This window comes from Castor canadensis, chromosome 7, assembly GCF_047511655.1.
Source record: "Castor canadensis chromosome 7, mCasCan1.hap1v2, whole genome shotgun sequence".
Lineage (NCBI taxonomy): Eukaryota > Metazoa > Chordata > Mammalia > Rodentia > Castoridae > Castor > Castor canadensis.
Window position 1 is genome coordinate 77293351 of NC_133392.1, and position 15770 is coordinate 77309120.

General features: G+C 42.4%; 1 protein-coding gene across 9 annotated transcripts in view; it reads right to left on the bottom strand.

Moving 5' to 3' along the window:
- Vstm4 (V-set and transmembrane domain containing 4) overlaps positions 1-15770 on the bottom strand; it is a 123210-nt gene that overhangs the window by 24650 nt on the left and 82790 nt on the right. For 3 of the 9 annotated variants that reach the window (XR_012449786.1, XM_074079393.1, XM_074079392.1), the window contains exon 8: positions 6145-6233. The exons of 3 other annotated variants lie outside the window; for them this stretch is intronic. Coding sequence is in view for 4 of the 6 variants with exons in the window: in XM_074079393.1 (XP_073935494.1) it covers positions 6145-6233 (89 nt within the window). In the remaining 2 variants the exon portion in view is untranslated. Of the gene's footprint in view, positions 1-4720; positions 6234-15770 lie in introns of those variants that run through there. 3 more of the 9 variants (XM_074079394.1, XM_074079395.1, XM_074079396.1) reach the window with 2 other exon arrangements.

The window sequence follows — 15770 nt, forward strand, 5'->3', positions numbered from 1 at the left end:
CTGGAGCAAGGCAGCTGGGAGCAGAGACTGGAGGGGGAAGGAAGGAGTCAGAGGAGAATGATGCCTTGGTAAGAGGTCTATCTTAGGTGAGAAACACTTGTCACTTTGGGGACTGAGGGAAAGGTTGAATGCATGAGAAGAGGAGCTACCTGGGGAAGGAGATCCCTAGAGAACCAGGAAATGGAATCCTGATGAGATAGAAGAATGAAGAGTGGGGCAAGAACAAGACACTTTGAAGAATTCCAAACTGACCATGAGCTGGCCTGGGCTACAGTCACAGCTGTGGTACTCAGGACTCTGAAAACCAGGAACCTGCCCTGGGGCTGAGAAAGGAATAGAATGGAAGAAATCCTGCAAAGAGGAAGATGGGCAGCCCCAATCCTTAGCTGAGCAAAGACCAGCCCCAGCCCCGAGGAGCTAGGTACACCCAAGTGGGCCTCCCATAGCCAGATGGTAGGTAGTAGGATGGGGGCGTGTCAGGGCCAACGAACTTTGGAGGCTATGGGACTGGGAGTCAAGAGCCCAGGTCCCAACTGGCAGGTCCCTTGTCACCTACCTAGTTTCCCCAGGTTCATCATGATATTGCTTGGGGACCCGGTATAGTATCTCTAAAGGTCTTGTAGATCACAGACTCTTTAGAAAACTGACCCTTCATGAACACAGCATAGACTTCTACATAAGAACACAGGGTATCGGTGGGTTCCCTAACACTCATCCATATACTGAGGAGTCTGAAGTTCTAATTATACACATAAACAGGGAAGAATCCCACCCAGCCACCCCAGTAGCCAGAAAACAATAATAAAGGAAAAAGGAACTCCATTTCCTTCCACAGCAGCCACAGCCTCAGACTAGCCACTAATGAGCTTTTTTCCTGTTTGTTGATGGAGGACACTTGTAATAAAGTTTAATGTAGAAGAACAAGGTGCATATAACCGAAGCTGTAAACATCTCTAATTCTATTTAAAACTATAGGGTGCAGTACATTAACATTTAACAATCAGACAATAAATTGGTGTGGAACTAATTGAGCTGTGTTTATTAGAAAGCAGGCACCAAGTCATCCTTTACCAGTGACAAAAGAAGCAACAGAACAGTGCCACAGCCACCCATCACATCCCACTTGCACATTCTGTAAGAGTCTTGTCCAAATCTCCCACGCTATGGGAAAATGAGGGCGGCTTTGGATAAAATACACTGAGTGGACTAGACACAGCTCAGTGCCAAAGTCTGTTAGCCTTGTGCACTTGGGGATTCCCACCCTCCCCCCACCTCCGAGGAAAACAAGCCATTTTTTAAAAATGAGAAAAGTACAATTTATTCAGGTTGAGTATAGATGCAATCTGTATTCTACTTGGCCTCCCAGAGTTCACACTGTTGAACTCTTTCTTTGAGAAACTCCCAGAGGCAGCTTTCACCTGGATCTCCCCATTCCTGTCTCACAGCTCACTCTTCTCTGGTCTCTTTCTCTGGGGACCTTGCCTGATACAGACATTCCATCCTAGGCACTCCCCACCACTCAGGCCTGGCCCCCTTTCCCTCCTTGTTGGGCAGCCTCTCCCTGGGGATTTTGCTCGCTGTCAGGACTCCAGTTTTGGCCTATACTCTGAGGGCATTCCATCCCTGTGGTGACCTCCAGATCTATGTTCCTAATAGTCTATGGCCTTGCTACTCAAAGTGTGGCCCAGGGATGAGCATTGATATTTCCTGAGAGCTTATTAGAAACTCAGAATTCCAGGTGTCAGCCCAGAGCTCCACATTTTACCAAAATTCCAGGTGATGTGGGTACACATCTGGGGTATGCTAGTCTATGAGCCTATCTATCTGACACTCCATTGCAACTCAGGCCCAACAAGGCCACACTGAATGCAGGTCCTTCTCCAAACCAGAAATTTCTGTTTTGTTTTTCTCCCCAAATGAATAGCTTCTACCCCAGGTATGTGATTCCAGGTGGGGTCATCATCCCTACCGTGTGGCTGCTTAGTTTTATAATGCACTCCAGGTGACAAAGCTGGGTCACCCTCCAACCTATCCCTGAGGAGGAATGTTCCGTGTGGAAGCCATCCTAAATCTTAAGGCCAACCCAGAAAGGCTCCCTAGAATATACACACACCTGGCTCATTGGAGTCATTGCCCTCTCAGTACTGCACCAGCCCTGCTGATGTCTCCACTCCAGACTGTTAGGATTCTTTATGAAGAGCATCAGGGCTGAAGCTCTACATTGAGAAGGGCATCTTCAGAGCTTGGGGAGGACCTGCTCAGGTGGGAGGGCGTGGAGTGAAGCAGGAGCTCATGGTTGGAGAGATGGTCAGCCCTCCATATCCATGGGTACCGTATCCAGAGTCAACCAACAGTGGATCGAAAGTATTTGAAATAAAAATATGTTGACATTGTAATCTATAGGCTTTCTTTTCTTGTCATTACTCTCTACAGAACACAGTGTGACAACTATTTGCACAGCATTTACACTGCATTAGGTATTATAAGTCATCCAAGATGATTTAACGCATACAGGAGGATGCGTGTGGATTACATGTGAACACTGTCATTTATATGTTATATATGGGACTGAGCATCTGCAGATTTTAGTATCCTCTGAGGTCTTGGAATCTCCCCAAAACAGTGAGGGATGACTGTATAGTCGTTGGGTTTGATGTAAGTGGACTTTTGGGGTATCGATGATGGGAAGCTAACTTGATGTACATGTTCTTAGAATTCTGTCATGACTTGACTAGCCAGAGCAAAACTGTAATTTAAATCGTAGAATAATGAGGTAGCTTGTGGAGAAGAACTGAAGGATAGAGTAGAGTCTGGGGTACCTGGGGGTTGGGACTGGGATTCTGTGCTTGCAGGACATTGTTGTTCCTGCTTCTCTCTCTCAGTCACTGTCATTCTCAAAGAACTCTTCACTTGGCAGGAGACATTGCTGTAAGTAGACCTGAAATGTAACTTGACCTAGGAAAAGATGGCTTCTTTCTTCCAAGAATTCCAGTTAGCTCAGATGGGTCACATGCATGCTCTGGACCATTTTTGTGACCAGAGGTGTGAGTTCCATTCTTGGCCCAGCCTAGTTATAATCATTCCTACCAGACTTATAAGCAAGGTCACAAAAACAGTCTCTAATAGTGAGCTGAGACTTTGGGCTTGTTGGTGTGTGGGCCAACCCACAAAACTAACCATTAAAAACAGTGAGATGCCTATGTCATTCTATATCAGTAGAATCAGGAGGAGGAAGGCTGGCTTTTTCTTCTTTTCCCTGTGTGCTAATGGAACCTCAGTGCTATAGTGAATCCCAGCCCTCTTCCCCACTTGTGTTAGTTCAGGAATTGGGGCTTTCCTTGACTGGGCAAGACAACTTCATTCAGGTGTCGTTTCATTATCCCTCCTTGCTTTCTGTGATGATTCATGCTAGCCACAGACTAGGCAAAATTCACCACTAAATCTGAGCCTGTCTGCATTCTTCACTCTGCCACTGCATTCTCAGAAATGGGTTCATATTTGTTTCATCTTCTTTCAATAAACAGGCAGTTGTCCATTTTGAAAATGACTCATCCATAGTTGGTCTCACTGATGCTTTATAGTAGGAACAAACTGAAGAAATTTTCCTAATTTCTATTTGAATGACGTGTTTCCCCTTACTTAGCTTAAGCAATGTTACTGCATGGCTAGTGGCCTATTTGATAGAAAATGAATGAGTAGCCACAGTTTTTAAGCTCACAATGGCAAGAATGTCCAAATTTGTCACCTCAAACTAGCACCATGTACAAATCATGCACTGCCCCTGTTCTGAGCAGTGAATGGTTTGCTTCTAGAGACCACAATGGGAGAAGCTCTGCACAGATGCGGTTTGTAGCTTCCACTTTCCTCTGAGTAACAGAGCCCCCCACCCCCACCCCAATTCACACACCTTGGTGTGGATTTGTACAACTATGATCAGAGTTTGTAAGAAAAAGGTTGAACTGAATGTATAACAATGACCAATTCTAGTCTGTCCTTAAAAGCATGTGCTGTTCTTAGTGGACTGTGTTTTTTTTTTCCATATCTGACCCTACGAATCTGAAAGAGTGGGGTTGGAGGCCTGGAAGTATCAGAAGACATTCCCTCCTACCCTATCACCTTCTCCCATCACTCCTTCATATGTCTCTTTCTCCATCCCACTTTGCACTACTGTGGCCCCAGCAGCCCAAAGGGTGCTTTGTGCAGATTAGGAAATCACCATGTGTCCTCAAAACACCATACAACCATCAGCTGGAACACTGCCATGGCAGAATAAAATGTTCCTTATGGTAATTATAATACAAGTCGTGTGTAAACCACATATTCTCACGAAAGAGGACTCACACTAGTGTTCTTCCAAATAGTATTTCTTCCTCAAAAACTGTGTGTTATGTTCATTGCCTTTCAGATCTGGCAGAGGGAGAGGGAATGAGATGCAGGGGTCATCCAGAAAAGTTGAACTTCCACTTTGTAAAAGGAGGACCATTTTTGCACACAGGAAGCCAATATCTGCTTCCATTTGGATCCTTTCCAATAAACCACGAGGTACTCCTAAGGCATCATGAGTCTTTGGGACCTTTACTATAGGGTTAGTTGTGGACCAAAAGTTATTGCAGGCCTAGGGATGTGGCTCTGAGGTAGGGTGCTTACTTAGCATGCACAAGCCGTGGGTCAAATCCCCAGCCCTGGGGAAAAAGCCATCACAATAAAAGCCTTGGAAATCTTCATTTTGGAAATGCAGATGGTTTTACCATGAATGTCAAACAAGGATATTTGCATAGCAATTTATAGTTTTCAGACTCTGGCAATAGTCTTTACCCAATCTTACCCTCAAGAATTGTACGAGATGTTAAGTCACCTTTACACACATACATGTCTGAGGCTATTAGGAGGTAAGAAACTCAACCAAAGTCACACAAAGATATAGAGGGGTACAACTCACACCCAGATAGATAATTTATCACATATATATGGTCCATTACATAGCCAAACGACTCCTATAGTGTGCAGTAAGTGGCGACCCATAGAACACCACACATCAGCAACACACCTAACAGCCGCAGGATGACGCTTGCAGAACGGATCCACTTCTGCGAGTCCAAGGTCCCTGTACAGATCCACAGAGCAATCTCCCCATATATTAATGTCCTGTGCGGCCCTGATGTCCACCCAAGCCCACTAGAATTCACATCCAAGGTTGAGATGCGCAAGGCACTTGACAAAAGTAGGGTTTTCATGACACGTGCTTCCAGTGTGGCTCATACTTTAGCTTCTCCTACCCTGAGGGAACCTGGTGAAAAACTGCTTTCCCACGAGTGGGCATTCAGTGCAAGTCGGCCAAGTCCAGCACATTTTGAAGAGGCTCACTTTCTTCCCCGTGTGTCCATTGGTGGCAAACTCACTTCTTTGGAAAAGGGTGAGCAGTATATTTCTCTATCCATCTAGGTCTGCTCTGCTGAGGGGGCAGTACTTTAGAATGGTGCCCTTCTAGACCTATGGCATTGGGGAATCATGGGTGGGAAGAGGGGTACCAGAGTTTTCAGAGATGGACCTCAGATTCCCACCATCCTTGCCCTTCCATTGCAGGATAAGAGCATCTATTTAAAACAATGGATGCCATCATACACGGCTGCTTGCCATCAGTGGCCTGTGGTGCTCTGGGTGCCCTGGCAATGTCCTGGACTCCTTAGAAAAACCATATACACCACCTCTAATGGCATTTCCTGTAGCATTGAACTGGGGCTCACAGACACAGGAAGGGTTCATAGGAAGATTAAGATCTTAAAGAAAGATTTTAACAAATTAAAACCCAGGGAAAGGTGATGGGGTTGGCTCAGCAGACAATGTCCTTGGGCACTCTCATAAGCAGAGTCCTTATACCTCAGGGTCAGGCCTGGGACCGCTGGTCCTGGGAGACTTGTCTGAGGGCTGTGGTCCTTATTCCATGGGGAGAGCAGCCTCATACCTCTTCAAAGTCACTGGAGCACAGTTGGGAAGGGGCTCCCCACCACACAGAAGGCACAAGTGAAAGTACAAAAATAGGGGCTTTGTTTCTGAGGTTTCATAAATAACTGAGTGGCCGAGGTGACACTGCCACAGAAGAGGAAGTGTTACACCTTGTTCTCCTCAAAGAGGATCTGTGCATACACGGTGCTGGTGGGAACGCCTTTGGCTGCCTGGTGTGGTTTGATCAGCTCCAGCTCAGCATAGGTCAGGTTTTCCTCAGCAATCTTTGGCTATGAAAAAACAAACACAGTTCTAGTTGACTACAGGCAGTTCTGTATTACACCTTCAGTCATCAAACATACATTTTCACAGCATGTTGGGAATTTAAAGGGAAACAAGTGGACCAAAATTTTGTAAAAATCTATAAACCCAAACATAATAAGAGCTCACTGTCCAATACAGCTAGGCTCTGCCAAGAGACACTGAGATTTATATTCAAGCTGACATGGAACACATGCACAAAAAATGACTAGCCACTAGGCCACAAAGAAAACTTTAATTCCAAAAAGCATATCATAACTAATAGACTCCAACCAAAATAAAAATATAAAGGTGAAGACAGAAATAAAACACTCTGTGAATTAATAATGAACCTAGACATTTTTATAAATGAATTAACCTATATAACACCAAAATCTTAGGCTATCTTAAAAGTAATGATTAAGAAAATATTATTTTCCAGACTCTAAAGAGTATGGTTGAAGCACTGCTTGAGAAAAGCCATAGCTTTAAATATATACTAAACACACATGTGAGGTGGTCAAGCATGCAACTCAAGAAGTTAGAAAAAGAACAAATTAAGTCGAAGAAAAGCAGAAGAAACCAATAAAAATAAAACTCAATGGCATGAATCAGACAGCAAACAGCAGAGCACCTAAAAGCTGATGCTGGGAAAATGCCAATGAAACACAAAAACTAAAAAATATTTAATGTAAAAAGGGAAAAATGTATAAACAAATAAAATAGAAAATGATAAAGAGAATGGAAATGAAGGAAATTTTACAAAGTTTTATAAGACCACTTTGCTCAACTTACTGAAAAATTTTGAAATACAGGTAAAATGGTAATATACCAGAAAAAATATAAATGATAAATGTTAACTCAGGACATCTGAATGTACTAATTATCATCAAGGTGGGAGTGGGGGGAGGTTTCTCTCAAGAGTAAATTGCTTTGTAGGAGAATTTTCAAAAAGAAATTGCCCTAGGGAACAGGTGATTTCAATGTAATTAAACTGATCCAGGGCATAAGAAAGGAAGAAAACCTTCACATATTCTAGGATCATATCACTTATTGAAAGTTTTAATTCAAATTTACTTAGAATGAAAAAGTACATAAAAATAAATAATCATACTCAAGTTGATTTTATTCCAGGAATGCAAACGTAGTTCAACTTTAGAAAAATCTGTTAATATAATGCACAATAGTAAAATATCAATAGATAAAGGCATATGCTTTCTCTAAAATGGAAAGGCATTTAATAAATATTAGCAAACACTCTTATTAAAATCAATTTTTGAGTGAAGTAATCATAGATGTAACTTTTCTTAACATGATTAAAAAACATTATTACAATAAAGAATAATTGGTAATCTAACTCTAGTGATATTAAAAATAGGCAGCAAAACAAATTCTAATGCTATATTACTGTCAGATGAATAGACATATTTTCAGGGTCAGATGAGAAAGGAATTGTCCTAATATTACCTTTCAAGAAATGTTGGCATCTTTGGCAGCTGCTTGAGAAAAAAATTAAATCATATTTTCATATCATTCTTTATGTCTAGGTAAATTCCAAATGATTTAAAATTTTTAATGTGGAAAATAAATCTATAAAAATATTAGGATGCAGGGAGTTTAAAAAATGATAATAGTTTGGAAGGCATTTTAAAGTATGATACAAAACTCAGGAGGCAGAACAAAAATGATGCACTTTGTCATGCTACAAATGGTAAAATACTCTGTAAATAAAATCAAAGTGCAACTGGAAAACACAGGGAAAACGTTTGCAGCTTGTATCCAATGGGTTTACAATTCAACAAAGATAACGGCCAAATGTCCACTAAAAATCCAGCAAAGGACAACAGAGCTCATCACATAGTACCCAAGAAAGGAAGCCCAGGTGGCTCTTACACAGATGGGACAAGACTCAGCCTCACCCATCCTAAGAGATTCGAGATTCAAGGTGCCAAACAAAAACCTTTCAACGGCTGCCCAAATTATCTGGTCCTCTCATACATTGTTGGTGGGGAGTGTTTCTTGGTACAAGCAAAAAACTGCAAACACTCAAGTGGACATCAATAGGGTCCAGGGTATTCAGATAGTGGACTCTGTGGCATGGTCTTTAAGAATGACAGGCCATACATGTACTGTGTATCTCACCACCATCTGTGTAACACATGTGTATGCACGTATGTGGTGAATGTGTGTGTGCACACATTACACACTTAGAAAACCCTGGCAAGCCTTGGAAACTGGAGTCCATTCAACGTGGCTCTCTCTAAGGAAGTGAAATGGATTGTTTGGGGAGATTCACACTTTTTTATATGTTTGATGATTTTTTTGGATTTTGTAATAGACATATGTATTTAAATGATGCATTGAGTGATCATTCATTTAGAGTCATATAGACATTTTAATTTAAATAGCTCTGCTCTCTATTAACTAGATATTAGATTTAAGCATTTTTGGATTTGGTTTTTGGCTTTAGTTTTGGGTTTTTTTGTTTCCAATTTTTCCCTTTTTGAAAGAAGTTATATGTCTATATCTTGTTTATCTTATAGAAATTCAGGACAAATAAATTGTTTCCATTCAATTTAAGTCTCTTCTTCAGAGATAAAGCACCCTAATAGAATAGGAAGTGAGAGGCTTCTAGGGACTCCTTAAAGCCAGCACCCAACCTGCAGACTACGGCTAGACAGTTTGTCTAGCCATATTTTGAAGCTCATAGTTAAGTACATTTATAGGGATGAGAGTTTCTGCTTATCTTTTGACACCAAAAGTCTTTACATTGCTTCTTCATCTTCTGTATCTTACCAGCAAACAAAACCCCTGTTTACATTCTTGCCTCTCGGTTTAATTACATTTCACATTATAATGATTCTATTTAGAAATGCCATGTGTCCTCAAATAAGCACTCAAAACCCAACTCATGTAAATTTTAGAACCAAGATTTATGAAATCATATTGTCCAGGTGTTTTATTGCATTACCTTGAAATTTCATTGTTTTCTAGTGTAGATTATCTGTTTATTCTTAAGTTATTTCATTACGTTTGGATATGAAAAATAACACTAGCTTTCTCAATACAGGTCACCAGCCTGGCTTGGCTGATGTGTTGTTTTCATACATTTTTATGATGTTCCTATAGTAAGCATAATTTAATAAAGCCAAAGCACACTAAATAAATAATTGCATCTAGAAAAGCAATAAAAACAAATAAAATTAGTACTTTCATAAGTGGAAAAGGTACTTCAATTACTGCTACAAGCAACAACCCACCATAAAATGTGTACAATCATTTCCCTTATGCATATTTCTGGAATATAATAATTTGATTGAAGATATGAGGCAGCACACAGGAGGCCCAGGATTGTGAAGTGTATACAGTTTCCAACAGAAGATACATAATATCAGCCCTTGGCATCTTTAAAGAACCTATTGTTTTAACTGGCAGGCACAGTTGGCTGGCACCATCAACCATGTGCTTAATTACATTTCTCAGCTTGTTTAACTGGAAATAAATTCCTAATGACCAATGAAAGGGGGCAAATGTATACTCCTCACCAGGTTTCCCCAAGCTACCTTCCTTTGCATTGATGCTCAGTAGAAAGCTGAGGTGCACACAGATATTTTTGGCATTTCAGTAACTGTGCTAAGACTAGAGAACAGGTAGTAAAACCAGGAGCCAGAGCAAAGTGTAATGGATGAAGGAGGCAGCTGCAACAGAGCAGAGCCCAGGGAGGGACCTGCTGTGGGGCCCCACCTATGTTTCAACTGATCTCCACTAGACAAACAACATAGCTCTAAACCATGATGCCACTCCAAGAATCTATATGGCAATTTCAGGACAGCAGAGGGTCTCTGAAAATGAATCAGGAAACATTTTGTTAGTTCCCCAGCCACCAGCCCTCAAAGCATCCCTCTTCAAGACCCCTTCTTACTCTTGGGGATGCTGGAAAGATAGAAATATAGTAAGTCTTCTGTAACCGTAAGTTCCACATGTATGCATTCAACCAATTGAGGATCAAATTTTTGGGAAAAAATTGCACCTTTACTGAACATGCAGATGTTGCATTGTCATTATTCACTAAACAGTATGATATAACAACTATTTACATGTTATTTACATCATGTCAGACATCCCAAGTCATCTAAAGTTGGTTCAAAGTATTCAGAAGAATGTGCATAGGGTATAGGTAAATTCTGTGCCATCTTATGAGGGACTCAAGCAACTGAGGATTTTAGTGTCCTTGCAGGTCCCTGGAAACACATCCCTAAGGAGTCAGAGGGCCAACTGTAGTTGGGAATAAAATCTTCAATAATGTTGAACTGGCTGTTCACAAACACTCTGCTAACCTTAGGTCCCACTGAAAGCATAAAGGGTTGCTACCAGAAGCTAAGATTTGCTGGCCACAGACCTAGCTGTACATTTCTACCCAGATGTTGCTGAACTCACTGGAAAACAGGCAGCAAAGGCAGCCCAACTATGGGGAAGTCCTGGTTGGTTCCTTAGAAAAAGTATTGGAACTTTCTCATCACTGAGAAGCAGCTCTGCCATTCCTTCTCTCCAAAGCTGTCTGGTTTTACTTTATTTCCCTTTCACCCAGCCTGCAGAGACTCCAGGTCAGATTTTCTTTCTGTCTCTTAAATAACCTTGTGTCTATTCATCCCTTGTATCCATGGGGAGTGATTCCAGGACTTCTGAACATGCCAAAAATCTACAGATATTCAAGTTCCTTATATAAATGGTGTGGTATTTGCATAGAACCTCTGCACATCCTCCAGTATACTTTAAATCATCTCTAGGTGACTTACATTCCTAATAAAATATAAATGCTATGTAAACAGTTGTTATGCTATATTGCTTAGGGACTAATAACGAGCAAAATGTCTGTGCGTGTTCAGTACAGATCCAATTTTTTTCAAGCATTTTCAGTCTTCAGTTACTTGAACCTATGAATGCAGAACCCACAGATTCAAAGGGCAGCTGTGTTCAGCTGCCTGGTATCTCAAATGTCCCCAACCCCTTGTCTTGTGTACCTTTAATCCACTTTCATGCTCTTTACTGGTCAGGGAGAATCCTACTTCAGGTTGGAGAAAACTATGAGCACAGTGTCGTGGGTCTAAGGAAGGCTGGAATGGAAGACAACTTTCCTTGCTCTTAGTTTGGTGGAAGTGTTCATGGAGAGGAGAGGAGGGGACTGGTTTTGGCCTCACCCTGCCCTGACTACAGAGCTCAGGGGCAGGAGGGATTGTGGCATTGGTTCAAATGTCAGCTGTGTAACCTTGGGCAGTTACACCATTGTTGTCCAGGGACAATGGAACCTAGCTCATTGGATAGTTATAAGGATTTAAATAAGATGCATGTGGACATTTTGGTACAATGCCTGCCCCACTGGAGGTGCTAAACACGTGTGTGCTGAAGAAATCAATGTTTTAATGCCATCCCATTCCCTCTACATAATCTGTTAAAATACCATCCTTTCGGAATTAAGAGCTATGTAGAGCAAGTAGCCCTGGACACCAGCTGACAATAAAGAATAGACTCTAGGAGATAAGTTGTTATGGGCTGAATTATGGTCCCCCAAATTCCTATCCTGAGTACCTCAGAATGTGACAGTATTTGGAGATGGAGTCTTTAAAGCAGTAATAAGTTAAAATGAGGTCATTAGGATAGCCCTATTCAGCATGATGGTGTCCTTCTAAGAAAAGGAGATTAGGACACAAATACACAACGAGGGAAGATGATGTGAGACACAAGAACAGATGCCATCTGCAAGTCAAGGAGAGAGACCTCAGGAGAAGCCAGCTCTACAGTGACCTCGCTCTTGGATCTCCAGTCTCCAGAACTGTGGGACATTACATTTCTGGTGTTTAAGCTGCCACTGTCTGTGGTATTTTGTTATGGAAGTCCTAGAACACTAGTCCATGAGTCAAGATTGGGGCAGAGGAGAAGGGAAGAAAGAATAGCTTCCCTTAGGGAAAAGAGATGAATTACCTCATCTGGAATGGGTGTAGACCAGAGATCAATGCATTTTATGTCAATGCCAGAGGAAAGCTATGCCATCCCTAGGAAATGGAGAGGATTGAGGTCTGATACTTTACACCTATTCAGTGAGGAACATGGCTGGAGAGGTACTGGACTCCCTCGCACAGTATCTCCTCCACACCACTACATGCACACACAGTTATATGTCTCCCATCCAGCCATTCTGCCCTCCACAATTTGGCCTTGAACCCGAGCTACAACAGATCTAACTGCATGATTGGCCACCCATACCCACCATCAGCTTTTAGGAATAGGAAAATTGGGACTTGTTGTTTTTATCCTGACTGGTAAGAAGGGCGATTGGTTCCAATGTGATAGGGGAGAAAGTGCAGGCAGCAACAGAGTACCAGGTGAGCTCCTCCAGCTGAACAATGAGCCTGACTTTCAGGTGACCCACACCCAAGCTTGATGCCCTCTAAACTAAACCTGGGGTAGGGTCAAGCCCCAGGTTGTCCTGAAGTTTACAACTGAGCACACGTGGCTCTGAGTGAGCAGGCAATTTTATGAAGTCAGACCATTTTTATCCAATCCCTGTGCTCCCACCTGCCTGTCTAGCATGCTATCTAAGGCCACTTTTTTTGTTGTTGTTGTTTCTTCTCCTTGTGCTGAGGATGTAACAAGAAGCACCATGACATGCAGAAGATGCTGCAGTTAAGGTTGAACTTGAGAAAGGTTCAGAAGAAGACTAAGGTGATTGATACCGGGCTAAAGGTTGAGAAGAACCAGGTGCTACTGCCTCATGCCTATAATTGTAGCTACTCAGGAGGCAGAGATCAGGAAGACTGCGATTTGAAGACAGATCTGGGCAAATAGTTCATGAAACCCTATCTTGAAAAAACTCATCACAGCAAAAGGCTGGTGGAGTGGCTCAAGTGGTAAGAGAGCCTATATAGCAAGCATGAGGCCCTGAGTTCAAACCCAATGCTGCCTAAATAAATAAATACATGTTGAGGAGAAGACAGAAAAATCCTGCAGAAAAGTATTCTTCCTTGCTTCAGGAAGGGATCCTGCCACAAGCATGTGCTCAGTCCTTGTTGGGCAGTTTCTTGATTCCTCCAATGACAAACAGGTGAACTAGATCTTGAGCCCAAGAGGCAAAAAGAATGAAAAGCAATGCTAAGAAAACCAAGACTACCATGTTCAAAATGGCAGGAAGGAAAAAGAGGAGCCTGGTCTCTGGCCTAAGTAAACTCCTGGACCAGCCCAGGTCTACTCAGGGTCTCCAGCTTTAGGTGGCTGAGCGTTTAAATCTACCCCATGCTTAGCTATCCCAAGACATTCTGTGGAATGCAGATTAGAGCGAGGGTTAGGTTAGGGATGAGGGCACTCTTCTATAATTTGTACACTCAGGGAACACTTTTTTGTATCCTATACAAAAATGCCATAGGTACTGGCAGGGATCCTGCCTTATGCCCGGATATTTTATTCTAATAAATGCCAATATATTTCAAGATAAAATAAAATATATAATTTAAACCAAGGTTTTGGAGATTCACTCTCCTGGGGCTAAGTGGAAGTGGCCAGCTAGTGGGAGGTGGTGGCATTTAATCTCTGGATAGCTCCCAAAAATCACAGCTGCCTGCATGCCCTCAATGCAGAAAAAGAAGATCTGGCCCATTCTCACAAGCTTTCTCTCACTCCTGGTTCTCCTGACCTAACTGGAGGCGACTGGAGATGCAGAAAGGACAAACAATAGAAGACAGACATGAAGTTGGAGCCAGGTGTACTGGGCACTCAGATGGAGACGCAAAACAGCCTTGTTACTTCTTTTCTCTATTATTCTCTTTTTTCCTTTGCTTCTTTTCTCTTATTCTTTAAGGCCTTACTTCTTCACTATTCTTTAAAACCTTGCTTCTAAAGTCTTTATTCTTTTCTATTCTTTAAAGTCTCTTTTCTTAGACTCGCACTGTCCCATGTTCCCTTTAATCTCTCTTAAAGTCTCAGTCCTCAGACTTGCACTGTCCCATGTTTCCTCTAATCTGTAGCGTAACTCAGCAGCAGCGGCAGCAGCAGCTTCACAAGCAGCCTATAGCCAGCCAATCAAAATCCATCAAAAACCTTCAATTCATCCACCATTAAAAAAACCTTGCATCCTCCTTCAGCGAGTTTCCTATATCCAGTGGTAAACAAGGAGGTGGAGCAACAGTTCTCAAGAAGGGGCGTGACATTGTAACAAGAGAAACCCCTGTGTTCCTACTTCTTTCTCTGAATGTAAACAACTTAGGAAACGCAGCTGTGCCGCATTTTGCCTTCTCGCTCTCTTCTGTGGCTGGAACTGTGCCAAACTCAGCCTGAGCACAACTGTGCTTATATCAAGTTCTCATAGGCTTCTCATACTCCATTCCCCACAGCCCATTAGGAGGGAAGGATGGTGGCGCTCAGGATCTGGTGTCAACAGAGTCAGAAGCTGGATCAGAAAACTTACGACTTCCCAGCAGAGAAGCCTGTGATGTCCACTGCAAGGATGTCTGATCCATTGTTTGGAATATCCAAGAGGTCCTTTTAGCAATGCCCGCTGCAGGCTGCAAAACCAGAGGAGGGCACTTAGCACCGAGGGCATCCTGGGATGGCTGGCAGTACCAGCAGTGTGTCTCAGATGCAAGACAGCCTGTGTTTTCCACTGGGCTTCCCTCTCCAAAGCTTCCCAACAGGCAAGAGAGTTCAGGTTTCTGTTTAAGCAGATTCCCTCTGGATGCAAGTCCCTCCTGCCCCATCCACAAGGTGGCCCTTATTCCCTTGAAACCCAACCAGGCCTTTCAGCAACCGCCAACACCATGTGGCCACACTCTCCTCCACACCCTGAACCTGTGACATCTGTGCTACTGTGCTTATAGCTACTGAAATTCTCTCCCTCTTTCTAGTTACCATCACAGAATAGCTTAATGGCCAAGGGACTAAGTTATTATCAATTAACTTATTTATATAAATAAAATAAAAAACGCTCTAAGCATACTCCTGAGCTATGTCCTCAAGGGTGTGCAATTCTCCTTACCTGGTAGGTGTGTTTCCACACAGGTACTCACACATACACGCTCAGCCCTATGGTTCTAGTTCTACTCAGGCCGCCTGAATCAGGAGACGAGAAGCTCTGTGGTCTTCCGTCACACTGCCCCTCTGTAGGTCCCCTTCCCGCCATCCAACCGTGGTGACTGATCTACTTTCTTCATCATGATTTTGTCTCTTAGATAATATCACATAAAAGAAATCATACTGTAGGTATAACTTTTTGGAACTGACTTTTTTCACTCAGCTTACTTCCTTCAAGGTTCACCCAGCTTGTTGTGTATATAAATAGTTTGTTCCTTTTTATTGCTGAGAAGTATCCCACGGCATTCTGTGTAACATGGTAGTATACTGATTCCCCTGCTGAATACAAGAAGGTCAGTTCAGATTTGGGTGGCTGCAGACAGAGGTGTTATAAACACTAACATACAGGTGTTTGTGTAATGTTTTCATTTCTCTTCAGTAAATATCCTGGAGTGATAGTGCTGGGTCAT